Below are 18,066 nucleotides of genomic sequence, written 5' to 3'. Positions count from 1 at the left end.
AAGCAACGTGTATTTTCTTTTCTTTAAAAAAAACATGCAAAACAAAATGAACATGTACGCAACAAATATCCACGATGCTTCACACGGTCAGCGTCACATTTTGACATTCATGCATCAGCCTCCGAAAAGTATGGAAGTTACACAAAATATTAAAGATCTAGACGCGTGCCTTGACTTTGATACAAAGTTCAACATGTAGTGGGGTCAAAAAGCGAAGCGAGCATCGCTCTAAACGGATCTGGAAAATGAAAACAGATCGTATTTCGGGTCGTTAAAACATCGCTCACATTTTAATGTACATATTATGTCTGGATGGTTGATCGTGTGGTATGCTGCCTTAAACGATCACACACCACTGAGACTGAAGATTTATATAACTTTGTATGACCCTACACTTACTGTGCGTAAAGCTTTAAATTATAGCAAAGAAATCATTATGTCATCTTCTATCAGAAAAAATCATTATGTCATATTCTATCATAGAAATCATTATGTCATATTCTACCAGAGAAATCATTATGTCATCTTTTATTAGAGAAATCATTATGTCATCCTCTATTAGAGAAATCATTATGTCATCCTCTATAAGAGAAATCATTATGTCATCCTCTATTAGAGAAATCATTATGTCATCCTCTATTAGAGAAATCATTATGTCATCCTCTATTATAGAAATCATTATGTCATCCTCTATTAGAGTAATCATTGTCATCCTCTATTAGAGAAACCATTATGTCATCCCCTATCAAAGAAATTCGATTGTACTAAATGACGAGATTGATGGACGGACACAGGACTGCACAAACAGTATGGATCTACGGCCACTGGCAACACTTTATTCCACAGCAACATTTTTCGAAATACCTGGGCTTTTTAACCGTGTGTTTTTTTGTATGCGCAATTTGAGACTTAAAATTAACTGTTTCACATGTATATATACGTGTAATATATGTGTTATCCTTATAACAGCATCATTATATTAATAACTCTGCAATTTTAATGTGCGGACGCTAAACATAATTAAAAAAACACGATATTATGTTTATTATATTACAGCACGTTGATGACAATGACGATGATAATGATAGCAATTTTGCAGCCGTGAAGACTCGAGAACGATGGTCACAACAATAGCGATATAAAATAACAACTCAAAATTGAATCTGATACGTGCAATGACAATACAAAGCGAGTTTGAAACTGCTGCATCTCCTGAGCAATTGTATCGCGTTCTGAGAAAACTTGGCATAATGTATGTGCGAAAAGTGTCGTCTCATATTAGCCTGTGCAGTCCGCACAGGCTAATCAGGGACGACACTTTCCGCTTTATGACATTTTTCGTTTAAATGAAGTATCTTCTTAGCAAATATCCATTTTAGGCGGAAAGTCTTGTCCCTGATTAGCCTGTGCGGACTGCACAGGCTAATCTGGGACGACACTTTATGCACATGCATTATGCCCAGTTTTCTCAGAACACGACTCAATTGTATGTATGTTCAACACTCTAGATTCACGCTTATCATTCCACATATATAATGCACCATTACACTTGGAACCTCGAGGTTAGTTTTTACAGGTAAGGCGTGAATGTAACTGATACAAGAAATGTGAAATAAAATCGCGCCATTGCTCGATATCTGACACAACGTATCCGATTGTTCAAAATGCGAATGTTTTAATCATCATTTTTGAATCGACTGAATAAGAGGTCACGCCATGTTCTTAAATGGATCTTTTTACGGTTTGGTAAATTGACAAAATAAAAAAAAGTTGTTTCAGATTCGCAAATTTTCGTTTTAGTTATGATATTTGTGAGGAAACAGTATTACTGAACATTTACCATAGTCCAATATAGCAATTATATGTATCTTTTGACGATTTGAAAACCTAAAAATTATAAATCGTTGCAACGCGAAACGATATAATAATTTGGAGAGTTCTGTTGTTGTCGTTTAAATTTACGATACTACGAAGATTGTATAAAATACTTCAACTATGTATATTCGGCGGAATAGCCGAGAGGGCTTATGCGTTATTACTTCAGACTAATTCCAGTACTCCGGGGGTCACTGGTTCGAGCTCTGGTACCGGCCACTTTTTTCCTTTTTTCCTTTTATTCTTGATTTTTTACTGGAGCTTTAAAGATCCAGTGTTTACATTAATCAATATAAAGCATTTAATGACAAACTTCAAAATATGCCAAAATCTGTGCAAAGGCCCCTTTAAATAGTCCAGTAGTCGGGGAGACACAAGCTTACAACAAAACAAATATGGTTACCTTTTTTCTGACATATGCCAGCAAAGGGCCTCCATGCAAATGGACAAAACACCACGAGTTTTCACTCCCTTATAGCTATTGGTTGCGGTTGTTTTTGTCGATTAATTCTTCAGTCTCTCAGTTAAACGCTCTAGCTAACGATACATGTAAAATGCAGGTCGATTTTTCATTTTAGTAACAGGCTAACAGACAGCTAGTGACTTTTACCCCATAAGCTCGCAATAATATACTCAGAGAATTATTAGTCAAGCACGATCTATGTATAAGGATTCGTTCTGACATAAGCGGTTTAAATTGTGGTTTCACACCAGCCGGTTTTAATAGGCCATTTGTAAGTGTAAAAGTGTCCACAATTTCGACATATTTCCAATGTATGTCGTTAAAACAGACACATCGGCTGATTGTAATTTAGATAACACATGCATTGTTTTTAAACGAAGCATTTTTGAGAAACTAGTTTCACTAACTCTTTAACAATTTCCGGATTAAGATGTCATTTTTTTCGCAATTACAAGTCCAATCAAAAACTATTAAACAAACGAACCTATTTAATAAAGATGAAGTAATCCTGACCAAAGCTTATTCGTTACAGTGACATGTTACATGAAATGTACATTCGTTTTACCGTTATATTCAAGAGGTATAAGTCAGCATTTACATGTATGGTAAAGTTCTGGGCCAAATTACATAACCTTAAAGACGTTAAGACCAAGACCGTTTAGTGATTTATGTTTAATTAAATTGTTAATCATTTAACTACACGGTTGTGTGTTTTTTCTAATGAATAAGCATGTTTTAAACATCTTTGATAAGCATGTTTTACCGTGACAATAGTTTATGTGCAACGTTAACATGTTGTTACCGTAACAGGTCGATGGAGTATTGAGCATCACAGCCTTGTCCTTTACGATCTGATTTATACCAGAAAACAGATCACATTTCGTCAACGTGAATGCATTTCATTCTTTCATATAACATCAACCAATGCAGCAATGGGAATGTTTTTCCGATAATCAATCGTGTCGCGTAAATATGAACAAGGAAGAAAAAATAAAGCAGTTAATCGGATCATTCGTTTCAGTTCATGCAAACACAGTTCACTAAAACAGACTTATGAGTTCAACATACTATAAAAAATCTTAGACAAAGTTATACAGAGTTTAAAGACGACGCGTAAATGAATAAAATACTCTTTTTTATACTATAACTCTTTAGTCATTGCTCATTATTGTCCACTGGATCTATATTATATCTCTGCCGACTCATTGTATTGCTGCATTCTTTAAGACAATGATCACACAATGAGCATACATACAAGTTCAATGCGGGTGTTATATAGTATTTGTTTGTTTGTTTTTGTATGGTTTACACGACGTCGCTAACTCAGGCAGGTTAAACAATGCAACCTGCAATGATTTTAAATTACTAACTGATTTCAACGCAGTTGTATAGAAAACAATTTCCTGTTCGAGTATATTTATTTTTGATTTTCTTGTCAAACTGCTGAACAAGATCGGAAGTAAGTATATACGTAGGTACATAGTGTATATGTATTAAGCTGCAATGAATTAGACATAGGCACGCTTTACAAACCTCGCATTTTATAGTAACAAGCTCACCATTAAAGGTACTTCGCAGATCGTCGAAAGGACAATTTCCAACTTCCTGTCACAGATTCAAATAAAGAACACTGTAAATCAGGGAGCGAAATAACAATAATACCATATACTCGGAATACAGAAAACACATTTTTGTTTTAAAATAAATCATAATTAAAATTGACAAAATTATCAAGCGTTTAAAAAACGCGAAACAATTAAATTATGTTTGTTAAATTGTGTGACAATATGTACATTGCTTATATAGAGCATAAAATGCGAGGTATTATGTAACAGTTTGGACGGCGGCGTGGATAATGGAAGGATAAGCTGCCTTATCTAAAGGCGAGTAGTACAAGCCCAGGGATGTTTAACTTTGTTGTATTTGTTATATATTTTTTTATACTTATGCTCTTTAGTTCCGATGTGTACATTTATCAATTTGAAGAATTTACTGACAAACTAGAAAAAAGCCACACTCTACGCACATGCTCGTTTAATGACTTTCTTTTATAGCATTTATCGTCTCTCTAATTATTACACTATTCCGACAAAATCTCGTCAAATTAAATCAAGATTTTTGCATTTTATAGTTAAATTACACAATACATTAAGTGTCACTAAAAATAGCTTGTATTATATCAATATATAAACATATGGTTTGAACAGCAGATCGTTGGTGCGATTTATTGATTCAGTGTTCAGTATGCTAGAGTTTTTTTAAGATTAATGTATCATAATTAGTTATTCAAATAACACAGAAATGAAACTATTTGTACCCTTTTCAAAATGTTAAAGGGGCCTTTTCACAGATTTTGGCATTTTTTAACTTATTCATTAAATGCTTTATATCGATAAATTTAAACATTGGATCGTAAAAGCTCCAGTAAAAAATCGAGAATAAAATTAAAAAAAGGAAAAGAACATTGCTCGGACCAGGTTTCGAACCAGTGACCCCTGGAGTCCTGCCAGAGTCCTGAAGTAAAAACGCTTTAGCCTACTGAGCTATTCCGCCGAGTACACATACTTGACGTATTTTATACCTTATATAAGCAATCTTCGTAGTTTCACAAAATTTAACGACAAAAACAGAACTCTCCAAATTATTCAATCGTTTCGCGTTGCAACGCTTTATAATTTTTAGGTTTTAAAATCGTCAAAAGATGCATATAATGGCTATATTAGACCACGGTAAATGTTCAGTATTACTGTTTCCTCACAAATATCATAACTAAAACGAAAATTTGCGAATCTGAAACAACTTTTGTCAATTTTGTCAATTTACCAAAGCGTGAAAAGATCCCTTTAACATTGGCATAACTTCATGTCAATGCCCTGCACATGTGCATTTAACACATTTTATTTGACTTATTTTTACGTCGAGTTTAACACGCTCTAATAATGCATCATACATAATAATAAATGAAACATTACCTGCGACACGGCTAGAAACACCACTGGGATAAGAAATATTTCCGAAAGCATTTTCAATCTTCCATCCTTCTTACGACAAACGAAACTGTCGAATGAATCCAATCAGATTTTTGCTGTACAGGGTGGGGTTTTTGCAATCCGAAACCAACGCGGCGTTTACAATATTCAGTATACCGACAGCCGGATTCACGGCCGGGTAGATCGAATTTACAATGTGGCCAACGGACCATAGGAGCGCACTACTTTTTTTATTTCAAAACGCACAATTCTATTGAAGTAAAGAGACATTATTGAAATTAATACCATTTATGTGAATTTATGCCTTCGAACTATTTCTTCTCCTTCGTAGCCGGGTTTAACTATCATATTGTTTTGAAATAAAATAAACTCACCCTATTCTGAGTTGAGATGGTTTGTTAAATCAAATAGTATAATATTTAAATAAATTTACAACAAATGAAAATAATTCACTTTATTGTATAGGCCGACTGAACGAAAGCAAACTGATTTGTGTGCTGTATGCATAAAAAAGCATTTTTGATGTTTTTCATGAGACGCAATCGTTTATTAATATTCTTTTGTATCGAATGCTCCTGAAAAAAAAAACATGTTTGAAATTAAACGTTTTTCAATAGTAACGCATCATACATGGTGACGTAACTTTTAGTTTTCTAAAGTGCATTGTCCAATATTTTCCGCATTCACCACTCTGCTATTAGTATTGCCGCGAAAAAACTGTCCAAAGTATGAGATGGACTTCTACATGTGATATCAATGACATGTGGTATTTAAAACCACAACTATATCGAACTGGTTAGCAATTACGTTGAAAACAAATTATAACGACCGGGTCAACTTTAGTGCAGCCCGGCCAATGTGCACATTAACGTACGGTAAATGATTGTGTTTTGTTCCTGAACTATGACAGTTAGCCCACGGTGTTACTGCAGTTTAATGGGTCGAAATAATGCAACTTCAATGACCAAATACTATCACATTTCATCGCTTAATGCGTGTAATATTAAATGTATATATTATTAGATAACACACTTAAAGGAACTTGTTCACAGATTGTCGAAATGACAATTTCCCAACTTTTGTCACATAAAAAACCCACTGTAAATCAGAGCGTAGACTAATACTGAAAAAAGCTTCTCTTACAAATCATCATCATTTGAAACGGATAATATAATGGAGCCTTACAACCGTGAAACCATTTGATATTTTGAAACGATTCTGTTGTTTCCGTTACACTTTTGCAAGAACGCATAACTCGCCTATATCAAGCATAAAATGAACCTTCCAATTTAAAAAAAAAAGTCAGTATGGTCGAGTGAATAATGTCATCCAAAGATTTGTCGAAACCCCGCTGGGGACAAACGATGTTCTCCTTTTTCTTTATTTTTTTTATTAAAGTGGTAAGCAATTTAAGGCATTAACTGACACAATTCAAACAAGAAGGTCACGATGGCACATAAGCGCTCACCTGAGTTCACGGACTTTATGATAACTCGATCAGGAAATCTAGTTTTTGATCACGCTTGACAGAGATTCAAACATGGCCTGATATAGTCGAGAAAAACATTCTAAGTGTCATCACGACCGAGTCGTTATTGTGGTCATATAGGGGTAACACATTTTGTATTTGACCTGGTGACCTAGTGTTAAGATGCATCTGACCCAGATTCGAACTTGGCTTTGTGAAGATAAACATTATTATCAAGTTTTACCAAGCTTAACTCATACACGTTGCCCTTAAAGTGGTAAGCTTTTTTTCTCCATATTTGACATGGTGACCTAGTTTGTAGAAGCAAATGACCCGTGGCTATAGTATTGTAAAGATAAAAATCATAACTAAGTTTCAGAAAGATTAAGTCATAAATGCGGCCTCTATACTGGTAACATGGTTTTTCTAAGATGCCACATGGTGACCTAGTTTTGTATGCATCTGACGAAAATTCAAATACAACTAAGGTATAGCCAAACTAAACATACTGACCAAGTTTCATAAAGATTGATTTTCAATCTTGCCTGAAGAGTGATAACAAGGTTTTGTCATAGACTTGACCTGGATATCTAGTGATTGAAGGTATGAAACACAAATTAAAACTTAGCCTAGAAAATGTCTAAATAAACATTCTGACAGGGTTTCATTATATATAAGTCATGAATGTGGGTTCTAGAGTGGTAACAATGTTTTTCTAAGATATGACTTGATGATCTAATTTATGAACGCACATTAACCAGATCCAAACTCGGCCTAGATATTGTCAAAATAAACATTACAACCAAGTTTTATGCAAATAGTCATACATTTCGCGTGATAACAGGGTTTTTCAAAGATTGACATCGTGATAAAGTCTTGGGCCGCATGTGACCCAGATTTAAACTCGGCCTAGATATTGCATGACTTAACATTCTTACTGAGTTTTATTTGATTCGAGTCATAAATGTTGCCTCTAGTGTTGTTACAATTTTTGTCAAAGATTTGACCTGGTGAGCTAGTGTTTTTAATACACTTGCCCCTGATTCTAACTAAGCTTACATAGACCATAGGGTACATATAAACAATCGGACCAAGTTTCATGAAAATTGTGGCCTATAGAGTGGTAATGAGCTAAATGCTGACGACACTTACCGCACGTCGCACAACGACGGGCGCCGAACATGTCAAAATTCATAGCCAAGTTTGGTTCCAATAATTTGTAAATGGGCAGACATTGAAAGCTTACTGTTAAGCCCATAAATTCAATTAAAGTGTGTTAGATTACGCATTACATTTTATTTTGCTGAATAGATGGCTGATCACAAGTCACAGATAAACGATACATATGTTCAATAATACCTTTTTGGAGCGGAGGGGCGGCAGCAATAACAACACGTCTATAAGCATACCATCAGTACAATTATCAAAGAGTAAGACGGGATGAATTTTTCGAAAATACTTGTTTTGCAATATTGTGAATACTTAGAAAAGCCGAGCGCTTTGTATTTCAAGCTGTTAAATAACACTGTCGTTCAATCGTGAATGTTATAGATCGGATGAGAGATCATCCACGCACAAGTGCTTTCCTACCCCATTGTGTCACACCGGTCTTACTGACAATAACGTAGTGACGTCACCATCTATGTTCGTATTTTAACGCGTTATGCAGGGCACTCAAGAACACCGTTTGTGTTCAATTTTTACTTTACGAGTGTTCAGCGTTTACCTGCCGCCGTTCATATCGGGAACTCCTAAAACGCTGCTGTTCTCATCTGATACATCAAGCGTTACTGATTGAACACAACAATCAAGGTTAGGACGATAGTTAAAACGCAATTACGTTTCATTTTCGCGTTCAGTTACTGTTCTGAACATAAACATATAGATTTACAGGCGTATCATAGTACAAGAAACCGGACTAGTGGATAAATAATTATATGTGTTCGTCTAAAATAAAGTTTATAAGCTGTTCACTATTAATTTTAATAAAATGTTTGGGCAATAATAACACTTCACTAATTTACCGCATTGCGACACGCTTGTTGTATAAACAGGGGGGCTGCATGGATAATTGTAACTTGTATAAAGAAAACATATTTCGCAACCCAAGTATGTTGAGCGCGGTTGAATTTCAGTGTAACAATGCGAAATATACATACGTTAAAGAGATTCATCGTCGGTCTATACTAGGATGCTGTTACATGAAACGACGGCACTGAAGCGTGACAGCAGGGTAGGAACATTCTAGACCTATATGCATCGGGTATGAAACATCGTTTTCAAAGCATACGACATGAAGAACCTGAACAATATGGTACATGTATTCACTTTGCTTGTCAAGACATGGGTCTGTCGATCTGTCTGTAGACAGAAACTGGTTAACAGAAGTTCCCTGATGTTTTTCACACTAAAAGTTGCAAGCCTTGTCCCCCGTTTTTTCATCCTACATAATACATGCCTTATGACTTCAAAAGGCTCCTCTACGAATATATAATTTGATTAAACTGCTTGTATGAGGGAGGTAGCACTGGTATATTTTTCTAGTTGGAGCTGGTCAAATGTATCCGCAGTTGTCGTCGATATGGCTCCTGTCCAGACGCGTACAAGATACTTTTTCTGCTAATGATCCATCATGCTCTGACAATGTATCTATCATTTTTTAATTAATATCTGTACCGGTTCAAAGGACACAACTGTATGAATCTAGTGGTACTGATAATTGGCATCTAAGGTACTGGTCCAGGGGATCGAATGGTACTGGTCCAGAGGATCTAGTGGTGCTGGTCCAGGGGATTTAGTGGTACTGGTACAGGGGATATAGTGGTACTGGTCTATGGCATCTAGGGGTACTGGTGTAGGGGATCTATGGGTACTGGTGCAGGAGATTTAGTGGTACTGGTGCAGGGGATCTAGTGGTTCTGGTCCAGGGGATCTAGTGGTACTGGCCTAGTGATACTGGTGCAGGGTATCTAGTGGTACTGGTGCAGAGGATCTAGTGGTACTGGTAAAGTGGTACTGATCCTGAGGATCTAGTGGACTGGTCTAGGGATCTAGTGGTACTGGTCTACTGGTACTGGCCCAGGGGATCTAGTGGTACTGGTGCAAGGGATCTAGTGGTACTGGTGCAGGGCATCTAGTGAGACTGGTCTAGTGGTACTGGTCTAGGGTATCTAGTGGAACTGGTCCAGGGATCTAGTGGTACTGGTCCAGGGGATCTAGTGGTACTGGTGCAGGGGATCTAGTTGTTCTGGTCGAGGGGATCTAGTGGTACTGGTCAAGGGGATCTAGTGGTACTGGCCTAGTGGTACTTGTGCATGGGATCATATGGTACTGGTGCAGAGGATCTAGTGGTACTGTTGCAGGGGATCTAGGGGTACTGGTGCAGGGGATCTAGGGGTATTGGTCCAGGGGATCTAGTGGTTTTGGTCCAGGGGATCTAGTGGTAATAGTCCAGGGGATCTAGTGGTACTGGTCCAGGGGATCTAGTGGTACTGGCCTAGTGGTACTGGTGCAGGGGATCTAGTGGTACTGGTGAAGGGGATCTAGCGGTACTGGTCTAGTGGTACTGGTGCAGGGGGATCTAGTGGTACTGGTCTACTGGTACTGTCCCAGAGGATCTAGTGGTACTGGTGCAAGGGATCTAGTGGTACTGGTCCAGGGGATCTAGTGTTACTGGTCAAGGGGATCTAGTGGTACTGTTGCAGGGGATCTATGGATACTGGTGCAGGGGATCTAGTGGTACTGGTCTAGTGGTACTGGTGCAGGGGATCTAGTGGTGCTGGTCTAGTGGTACTGGCCCAGGGGATCTAGTGGTACTGGTCCAGGGGATCTAGTGGTACTGGTCTACTGGTACTGGCCGAAGGGATCTAGTGGTACTGGTGCAAGGTATCTATTGCAACTGGTCCAGGGGATCTAGTGGTATTGGTAAAGGGGATCTAGTGGTACTGGTGCAGGGGATCTAGTAAAACTGGTGCAGGGGATCTAGTGGTACTGGTGCAGGGGATCTACTGGTACAGGCCAAGGGAATCTATGGGTACTGGTCCAGGGGGTCTAGGGGTGCTGGTCCAGGGGATCTAGGGGTACTGGTCCAGGGGGTCTAGTGGAACTGGTCCAGGGGATCTAGTGGTACTGGCCCAGGGGGTCTAGTGGTACTGGCCCAGGGATCTAGGGGTACTGGTGCAGGGGATCTAGTGGTACTGGTGCAGGCGATCTAGTGGTTCTGGTTCAGGGGATCTAGTGGAACTGGCCCAGAGGATCTAGTGGTACTGGTCTAGGGGATCTAGTGGTATTGGTCCAGGGGATCTAGTGTACTGGTCTAGGGGATCTAGTGATATTGGTCTACTGGTACTGACCCAGGGGATCTAGTGGTACTGGAGCAAGGGATCTAGTGGTTCTGGTCCAGAGGGTCTAGTTGCACTGGTCCAGGGGATCGAGTGGTACTGGCCCAAGGGATCAAGTGGTACTGATGCAAGGGATCTAGTGGTATTGGTCCAGGGGATCTAGTGTTACTGGTCAAGAGGATGTAGTGGTACTGGTGCAGGGGATCTAGTGATACTGACCCAGAGGATCTAGTGGTATTGGTCTAGGTGATCTAGTAGTAATGGGCTACTGGTACTGGCCCTGAGGATCTTGTGGTACTGGTCCAGGGGGTCTAGTGGTACTGGTGCAGGGGATCTAGTGATACTGGTCTATTGGTACTGGCCCAGGGGACGTAGTTGGCACTGGTGCAAGGGATCTAGTGGTACTGGTCCAGTGGATCTAGTGGTACTGGTTCATGGGGATCTAGTTGTATTGGACCAGGGATCTAGTGGTACTCATCCTGAGGATTCTGTGGTACTGGTCCAGGGGGTCTAGTGGTACTGGTGCAGGGGATCTAGTGGTACTGTCCCAGGGGATCTAGTGGTACTGGTGCAGGGATTTGAGTGGTACTGGTCCAGGGGATCTAGTGGTACTGGTACAGGGGGTCTAGTGGTACTGGTGCTAGGGATCTAGCTGTACTGGTGCACGGGATCTAGAGGTACTGGTCCAAGGGATCTAATGATATTGATCCAGGGGGTCTAGTGGAACTGGTGCATGGTATCTAGGGGTACTGGTCAAGGGGATCTAGTGGTATTGGTCCAGGGGATCTAGTAGTTCTGGTCCAGGGGATTTAGTGGTACTGGTTCAAGGGGTCTAGTGGTACTGGTCCAGGGGATCTAGTGGTACTGGTGCAGGGGATCTAGTGGTACTGGTACATGGGATCTAGTGGTACTGTGCGAGTGGTACTGGCCCTGAGGATCTAGTGGTACTGGCTATGGGATTTAATGGTACTGGTTTGTGGGATCTAGTGGAACTGGTGCAGGGATCTAGTGGTACTGGTGCAGGGAATCTAGTGGTACTGGTCCAGGGGATCTAGTGGTACTGGTCCAGGGGATCTAGTGGTTCTGGTGCAGGGGATCTAGTGGTACTGGTCCAGGGGGTCTAGTGGTACTGGTCCAGGGGATCTAGTGGTACTGGCCTTGTGGCACTGGTGCAGGGAATCTAGTGGTACTGTTGCAGGAGATATTGTGGTACTGGTCAAGTGCAACTGGCCCAGAGGATCTAGTGGTACTGGTCTAGGGGATATAGTGGTGTAGGGGATCTAGTGGTACTGGCCCAGAGGATCTAGTGGTACTGGTGCAAGGGATCTAGTGGTACTGGTCCATGGGATTTAGTGGTACTGGTCAATGGGATCTAGTGGTACAGGTCCAGGGGATCTAGTGCAACTGGTGCAGGGGAGCTAATGGTATTGCCCAGGGGAACTAGGGGTACTGGTCCATAGGGTCTAGTGGTACTGGTCCAGGGGATCTAGGGGTACTGGTCCAGGGGGTCTTGTGGTACTGTTGCAAGGGATCTAGTGGTACTGGTGCAGGGGATCTAATGGTACTGGTCAAGAGGATCTAGTGGTACTGGTGCAAGGGATCTAGTTGTACTGGCCTAGTGGTACTGATGCAGGGGATATAATGGTACTGGTGCAGGGGATCTACTGATACTGGCCCAGGGGAACTAGGGGTACTGGTCTTGGGGTCTAGTGGTACTGGTCCAGGGGGTCTAGGGATACTGGTCCAGGGGGTTTAGTGGTACTGGTGCAAGGGATCTAGGTGTACTGGTCCAGGGGATCTAATGGTACTGGTCAAGGGGATCTAGTGGTACTGGTGCAGGGGATCTAGTGGTACTGGTGCAGGGGATCTAGTGGTACTGGTGCAGGGGATCAAGTGGTACTGGTCGAGTGGTACTGGCCCAGAGGATCTAGTGGTACTGGTCTAGGGGATCTAGTGGTTCTGGTTCAGAAGATCTAGTGGTACTGGTCCAGGGGGTCTAGTGGTACTGGCCCAGGGGATCTAGTGGTACTGGTGCAGGGGATCTAGTGGTACTGGTACAGGGGATCTAGTGGTACTGGTCGAGTGGTACTAGCCCAGAGGATCTAGTGGTACTGGTCTAGGGGATCTAGTGGTATTGGTCTACTGGTACTGGCCCTGGGGATCTAGTGGTACTTGTGCAAGGAATCTAGTGGTACTGGTCCAGATGATCTAGTTGTACTGGTCCAGGGGAACGAGTGGTACTGGCCCAGGGGATCTAGTAGTACTGATGCAAGGGATCTAGTGGTACTGGTCCAGGGGATCTAGTGTTACTGGTCAAGGGGATCTAGTGGTACTGGTCCAGGGGATCTAGTGGTACTGGTCCAGGGGATCTAGTGTACTGGTGCAGGAGATCTAGGGGTACTGGTCCAGGGGATATAGTGGTACTGGTGCAGGGGATCTAGTGGTACTTGTCCAGAGGTCTAGTTGCACTTGTCCAAGTAGTTTTGTCGTACTGGTCCAGTTGAACAAGTGGTAGTGGTCAAGGAAAACTATTGTTCTTGCCCAGGGATATACTGGTACTGCCCCATGGGATCTATTTGTACTGGTAGTGTGGATCTAGTGGTACTGGTCCAGTTGTACTTAAGCAAGTGGTTAAGTTGTACTGGTACAGGGGACCAAGTGATACTGATCCAAGGGATCTAGAAGAACTGATCCAAAGGATCTAGTGGTACTGTTCCAGAGGATCTAGTGGTAGTGGTCCATGGGGAACTAGTGGTATTGGTTATGGGGATCTATTGGTACTGGTCCAGGGGCCTAGTTGTTCTGGTCCAAGTGGCTAAGTGGTACTGATCCAGGGGATCGAGTGGTACTGGTCCAAGCGACTAGAAGTACTCTTCCAGGGGATATACTGTCACTGGTTTTTGGATCTAATGACACTGGTTGGTCTAAGGGATCTAGTAGTACTTGTCCAGGGAATCTACTAGTACTGGTTTGGTATAAGAAGTACTGGTCCAGGGGATCAAGTGGTACTCAATTTAGGGTTTTAGTTGTACTTGTCCTATTGAAGCAGTGGTTCTGGTCCAGGGGATCTAGTGGTACTGGTGCAGGGGATCTTATGGTACTGGTGCAGTGGATCTAGTGGTTCTGGTCCAGGGGATCTAGTGGTACTGGCCCAGGGGATCTAGTGGTACTGGTCAAGGGGGTCTAGTGGTACTGGCCTAGTAGTACTGGTGCAGGGGATCTAGTGGTATTGGTGCATGGGATCTAGTGGTACTGGTGAAGGGGATCTAGTGGTACTGGTCTAGTGGTACTGGCCCAGAGAATCCAGTGGTACTGGTAAAGGGGGTCTAGTGGTACTGGCCCAGGGGATCTAGTGGTATGTTTACAAGGGATCTAGTGGTACTTGTGCAAGGGATCTAGTGGTACTGGTCCAGAGGATCTAGTGGTACTGGTGCAAGGGATCTAGTGGTACTGGTCCATAGGATCTAGGGTACTGGTGCAGGGGATCAAGTGGTACTGGTGCAAGGGATCTAGTGGTGCCAATCCAGGGGATGTAGTGGTACTGGTTGAGAGGGTCCAGTGGTATTGGTCCAGCAGTTTCTAGTGGTACTGGTCCATTGGATGAAATAGAAATCGCTAGGGGATCTAGGGGTACTGGTGCAGGGGGTCGAGTGGTACTGGTCCAAGGGAACTAGTGGCAATGATCCTTAGGATCTAGTGGTACTGGTCCAGGGGGTCTAGTGGTACTGGTGCAGTGGATCTAGTGGTACTGGTGCAAGGGATCTAGTGGTACTGGTGCAGGGAATCTAGTGGTACCGGTGCAGGGAATCTAGGGGTACTGGCCCAGGTAATCTAGTGCTACTGGTCCAGGGGATCTAGTGGTACTGGTGCAGGGGATCTAGTGATACTGGTGCAGGGGATCTTGTGGTAATGATCCAGGGGTACTGTTCCAGGTGATCTAGTGGTACTGGTCCAGGGGATCTAGTGGTACAGACTAGGGGTTCTAGTGGTACTGGTCCAGGGGATCTAGTGGTACTGGCGCAGGGGATCTAGTGGTACTGGTTCAGGAGATCTAGTAGTACTGGTCAATGGGATCTACTTTTGCTGGTCCAGAAGGTTATGTGGTACTGGCAAAGGGGATCTAGTGCATCTGCTTGAAGGGGATCTAGTGATATGTGTCCAAGGGGTCTAGAGGTACCTGTCCAGGGGTTCTAGTGGTACTGGTCCATGGGGTTTTGTAGTACTGGTCCAGGGGATCAAGTGGAACTAATCCAGAGGATGTAGTGGTACTGGGGCCCGTCTTATCAAACATCGTACGACATTCTCACCTTACGATGCAATTTTCGAAGCGCCATAAATATGTAACCATCACATTAATAATTACTTTTGTTGAACATTTCCATTCATTTTCAAAATAGCTGTCAAATATCCTTGATATTTGAAACATACAGATCATAATCACTTTTATTCTAGAATAACAAAAGTCGATCTTAAGTTAATATTGTCGTACGATCTTTGATAAGACGGACCCCTGGTTCAGAGGGTTTAGTCGTACTGGTCCAGCACAGTGTAATGGTACAGGTCCAGGGGATCTTGTGGTACTGGTCCAGGAGACCTAAAAGTTCTGGACATGGGCATCTAGTAGTATTGGTCCATGGGATCTAGTAGTACTAGTCTAGGGGATCTTCTGGTACTGGTGTTTGGGTCTAGTGATACTGGTCCAGAGGATCTACTATTACTGGTTAAGTAGATCTAGAAGTACTGTTCCAGGGGATTTAGTAGTATTGGTCAAAGGGATCTACTGTTACCAGTCCATGGGTCTAGTGATATAGTCCAAGGGGTCTAGTGGTACTGGTCCTGAGGTTTTAGTGGAACTCGTTTTGGGTCTAGTGGTACTGGTCCATGGGATCTTGTATTACTGGTCCAGGGGATCAAGTGGTACTAATCCAGGGGATGTAGTGGTACTGGTTCAGAGAGTCTAGTGGTACTGGTCAAGCAGGGTTTAGTGGTACTGGTCCATGAGATGAATGGTACTGGTCCAGGGGATCTAGTGGCAGTGGTTTAGGGGATCTAGTGGTACTGGTCCAGGGCATCTAGTGGTGCTGGTCAAGGGGATCTAGTGGTACTGGTTTAGGGGATCTATTGGTACTGGTATAGAGGATTTAGTGGTACTGGTACATGGGATCTAGTGGTACTGGCCCAAGGGAACTATTGGTACTGATCCTGAGGATCTAGTGGTACTGGTTCGATGATCTAGTGGTACTAATCCAGGGATGTAGTGGTACTGGTTCAGAGGGTCTAGTGGTACTGGTCCAGCAGGGTCTAGTGGTATTGGTCCGTGGGATGAATGGTACTAGTCCAGATTATCTAGTGGAACTGGTTCAGGGGATCTAGTGGTACTGGTCTAGGGCATCTAGTGGTGCTGGTCAAAGGGATCTAGTGGTACTGGTATAGAGGATTTAGTGGTACTGGTATAGAGGATCTAGTGGTACTGGTCCAGGGGATTTAGTGGTACTGGTACAGGGGATCTAGTGGTACTGGTCCAAGGGAACTATTGGTACTGATCCTGAGGATCTAGTGGTACGGGTCCAGGGTATCTAGTAGCACTGATCCAGGTGGTCTAGTGGTACTGGTAGTGGGAATCTTAATGTTCTGGTCAAGGGGATCTAGTGGTACTGGTCTAGGTGATCTTTGGATACTGATCCAAGGGATCAAGTGGTACTTCTCTAAGGGCTTTAGTGGTACTGGTTCAGGGTTTCTATTGATATTGGTCCAATGGGTGTAGTGGTACTTGTCCAGGGGACCTAGTGGTACTGGCCCAGGGGATCTAATGTTACTGGTCTAGGGGATCTAGTGATACTTGTCCAAGAGGTGAAGTGGTACACGTCCAGGGGATCTTGTAATACTGGTCCAGGGTTTATAGTGATACTGTTTTAAGGGACAAGTATCACTAGATAGCCTAGACAAGTAACACTAGATCCCCTGGACCAGTTCCACTAGATACCCTGAACCAGTACCAACAGATCCCCTTGACAAGAACCATAACACCTCTTGAACCAGTATCAATAGAAACCCTAGATCAGTACCATTACATCCACTTTACAATTACCACAAGATCTCCTAGACCAGTACTAGTCTAGGGGGTTCAGTTGTACTGATGCAGGGGGTCTAGTGGTACTGGTCTAGGGGGTCTAGTGGTACTGGTCTAGGGGGTCTAGTGGTACTGGTCCAGGGTGTTTATTTGTACAGGTTTTCTAGTTATGGGATTATAGAAGGTGAAATAAAATCAGAAATAAATATAATTTCTTATACTTTTATATATGTATAAAACTTGTTTGTGTGAATGTCTTTAATTTAAATAACAATGATATTGTCTTAAACAAGTCTCTAGTTAATGATTATAGTTAAAGGCTATGCTGCTCGGTTGTTCATAGGAAAATAATGACGGCTAAAAGTTGTTAACTCACTGACAATGAGATGTGATTTTTCCCTTTTAACATTTTACATGGATCTTTAAGCAAAAAGAATGACTGTTGCAATTGATAATATCATCATTTGTGCAAATTAATTACATGTATACTGTGACCTTTACCTTTAAAGAAGTAACATTTTTGCTGCTGACACACTGTCTCTATATAGAGAATAACAGGTTACTGCCTGATCATTTTGTAATGTATCAGGCAAGGCTTAGTATAATATAACAGCGAGGCTTGCCGAGCAATTATTTTATTTGTGCCAGCCCGATATATTACAAGAAGATCAGGCAGTAACCTGTTTTTCTGATTATCATACCTCATGTACCCAATTTTAAAGAAATAATGAAAAAATTACTTTATAACTGCAGTTTTAGCGGGAAAAAATATGACTTTTGTCGTTTGATGTTCTAAAAATGACGTCATGAGCGCGCGCACTTAATATTTGCAAAAAATGATTTTTTGCTGTTTGTGTTGC

At 41.8% G+C, this 18,066-nt stretch overlaps 2 protein-coding genes across 2 annotated transcripts in view; both read right to left on the bottom strand.

Moving 5' to 3' along the window:
* Nucleotides 1-5,484, bottom strand: part of LOC127847978 (sushi, von Willebrand factor type A, EGF and pentraxin domain-containing protein 1-like) — an 88,120-nt gene extending 82,636 nt beyond the window's left edge. Inside the window, exon 1 of the mRNA XM_052380232.1 lies at nt 5,311-5,484. Within this exon, the coding sequence (XP_052236192.1) occupies nt 5,311-5,361 (51 nt within the window). The 5' untranslated portion in view covers nt 5,362-5,484. The remainder of the gene's footprint in view (nt 1-5,310) is intronic.
* A 5,696-nt stretch (nt 5,485-11,180) lies between these two features.
* On the bottom strand, nt 11,181-15,427 carry LOC127847977 (uncharacterized). The gene is made up of 7 exons (XM_052380231.1): nt 15,314-15,427; nt 14,610-14,806; nt 13,470-13,559; nt 12,785-12,874; nt 12,587-12,700; nt 11,657-11,761; nt 11,181-11,364 (listed from the first exon to the last, which is right to left on the bottom strand). The coding sequence occupies exons 1-7, from the start codon at nt 15,425-15,427 to the stop codon at nt 11,181-11,183; spliced, it is 894 nt and encodes a 297-aa protein (XP_052236191.1).
* Between the last annotated feature and the right edge of the window lie 2,639 nt (nt 15,428-18,066).

Source organism: Dreissena polymorpha, chromosome 10 (assembly GCF_020536995.1).
Source record: "Dreissena polymorpha isolate Duluth1 chromosome 10, UMN_Dpol_1.0, whole genome shotgun sequence".
Classification (NCBI taxonomy): domain Eukaryota; kingdom Metazoa; phylum Mollusca; class Bivalvia; order Myida; family Dreissenidae; genus Dreissena; species Dreissena polymorpha.
This window is presented reverse-complemented; position numbering and strand designations above follow the sequence as displayed.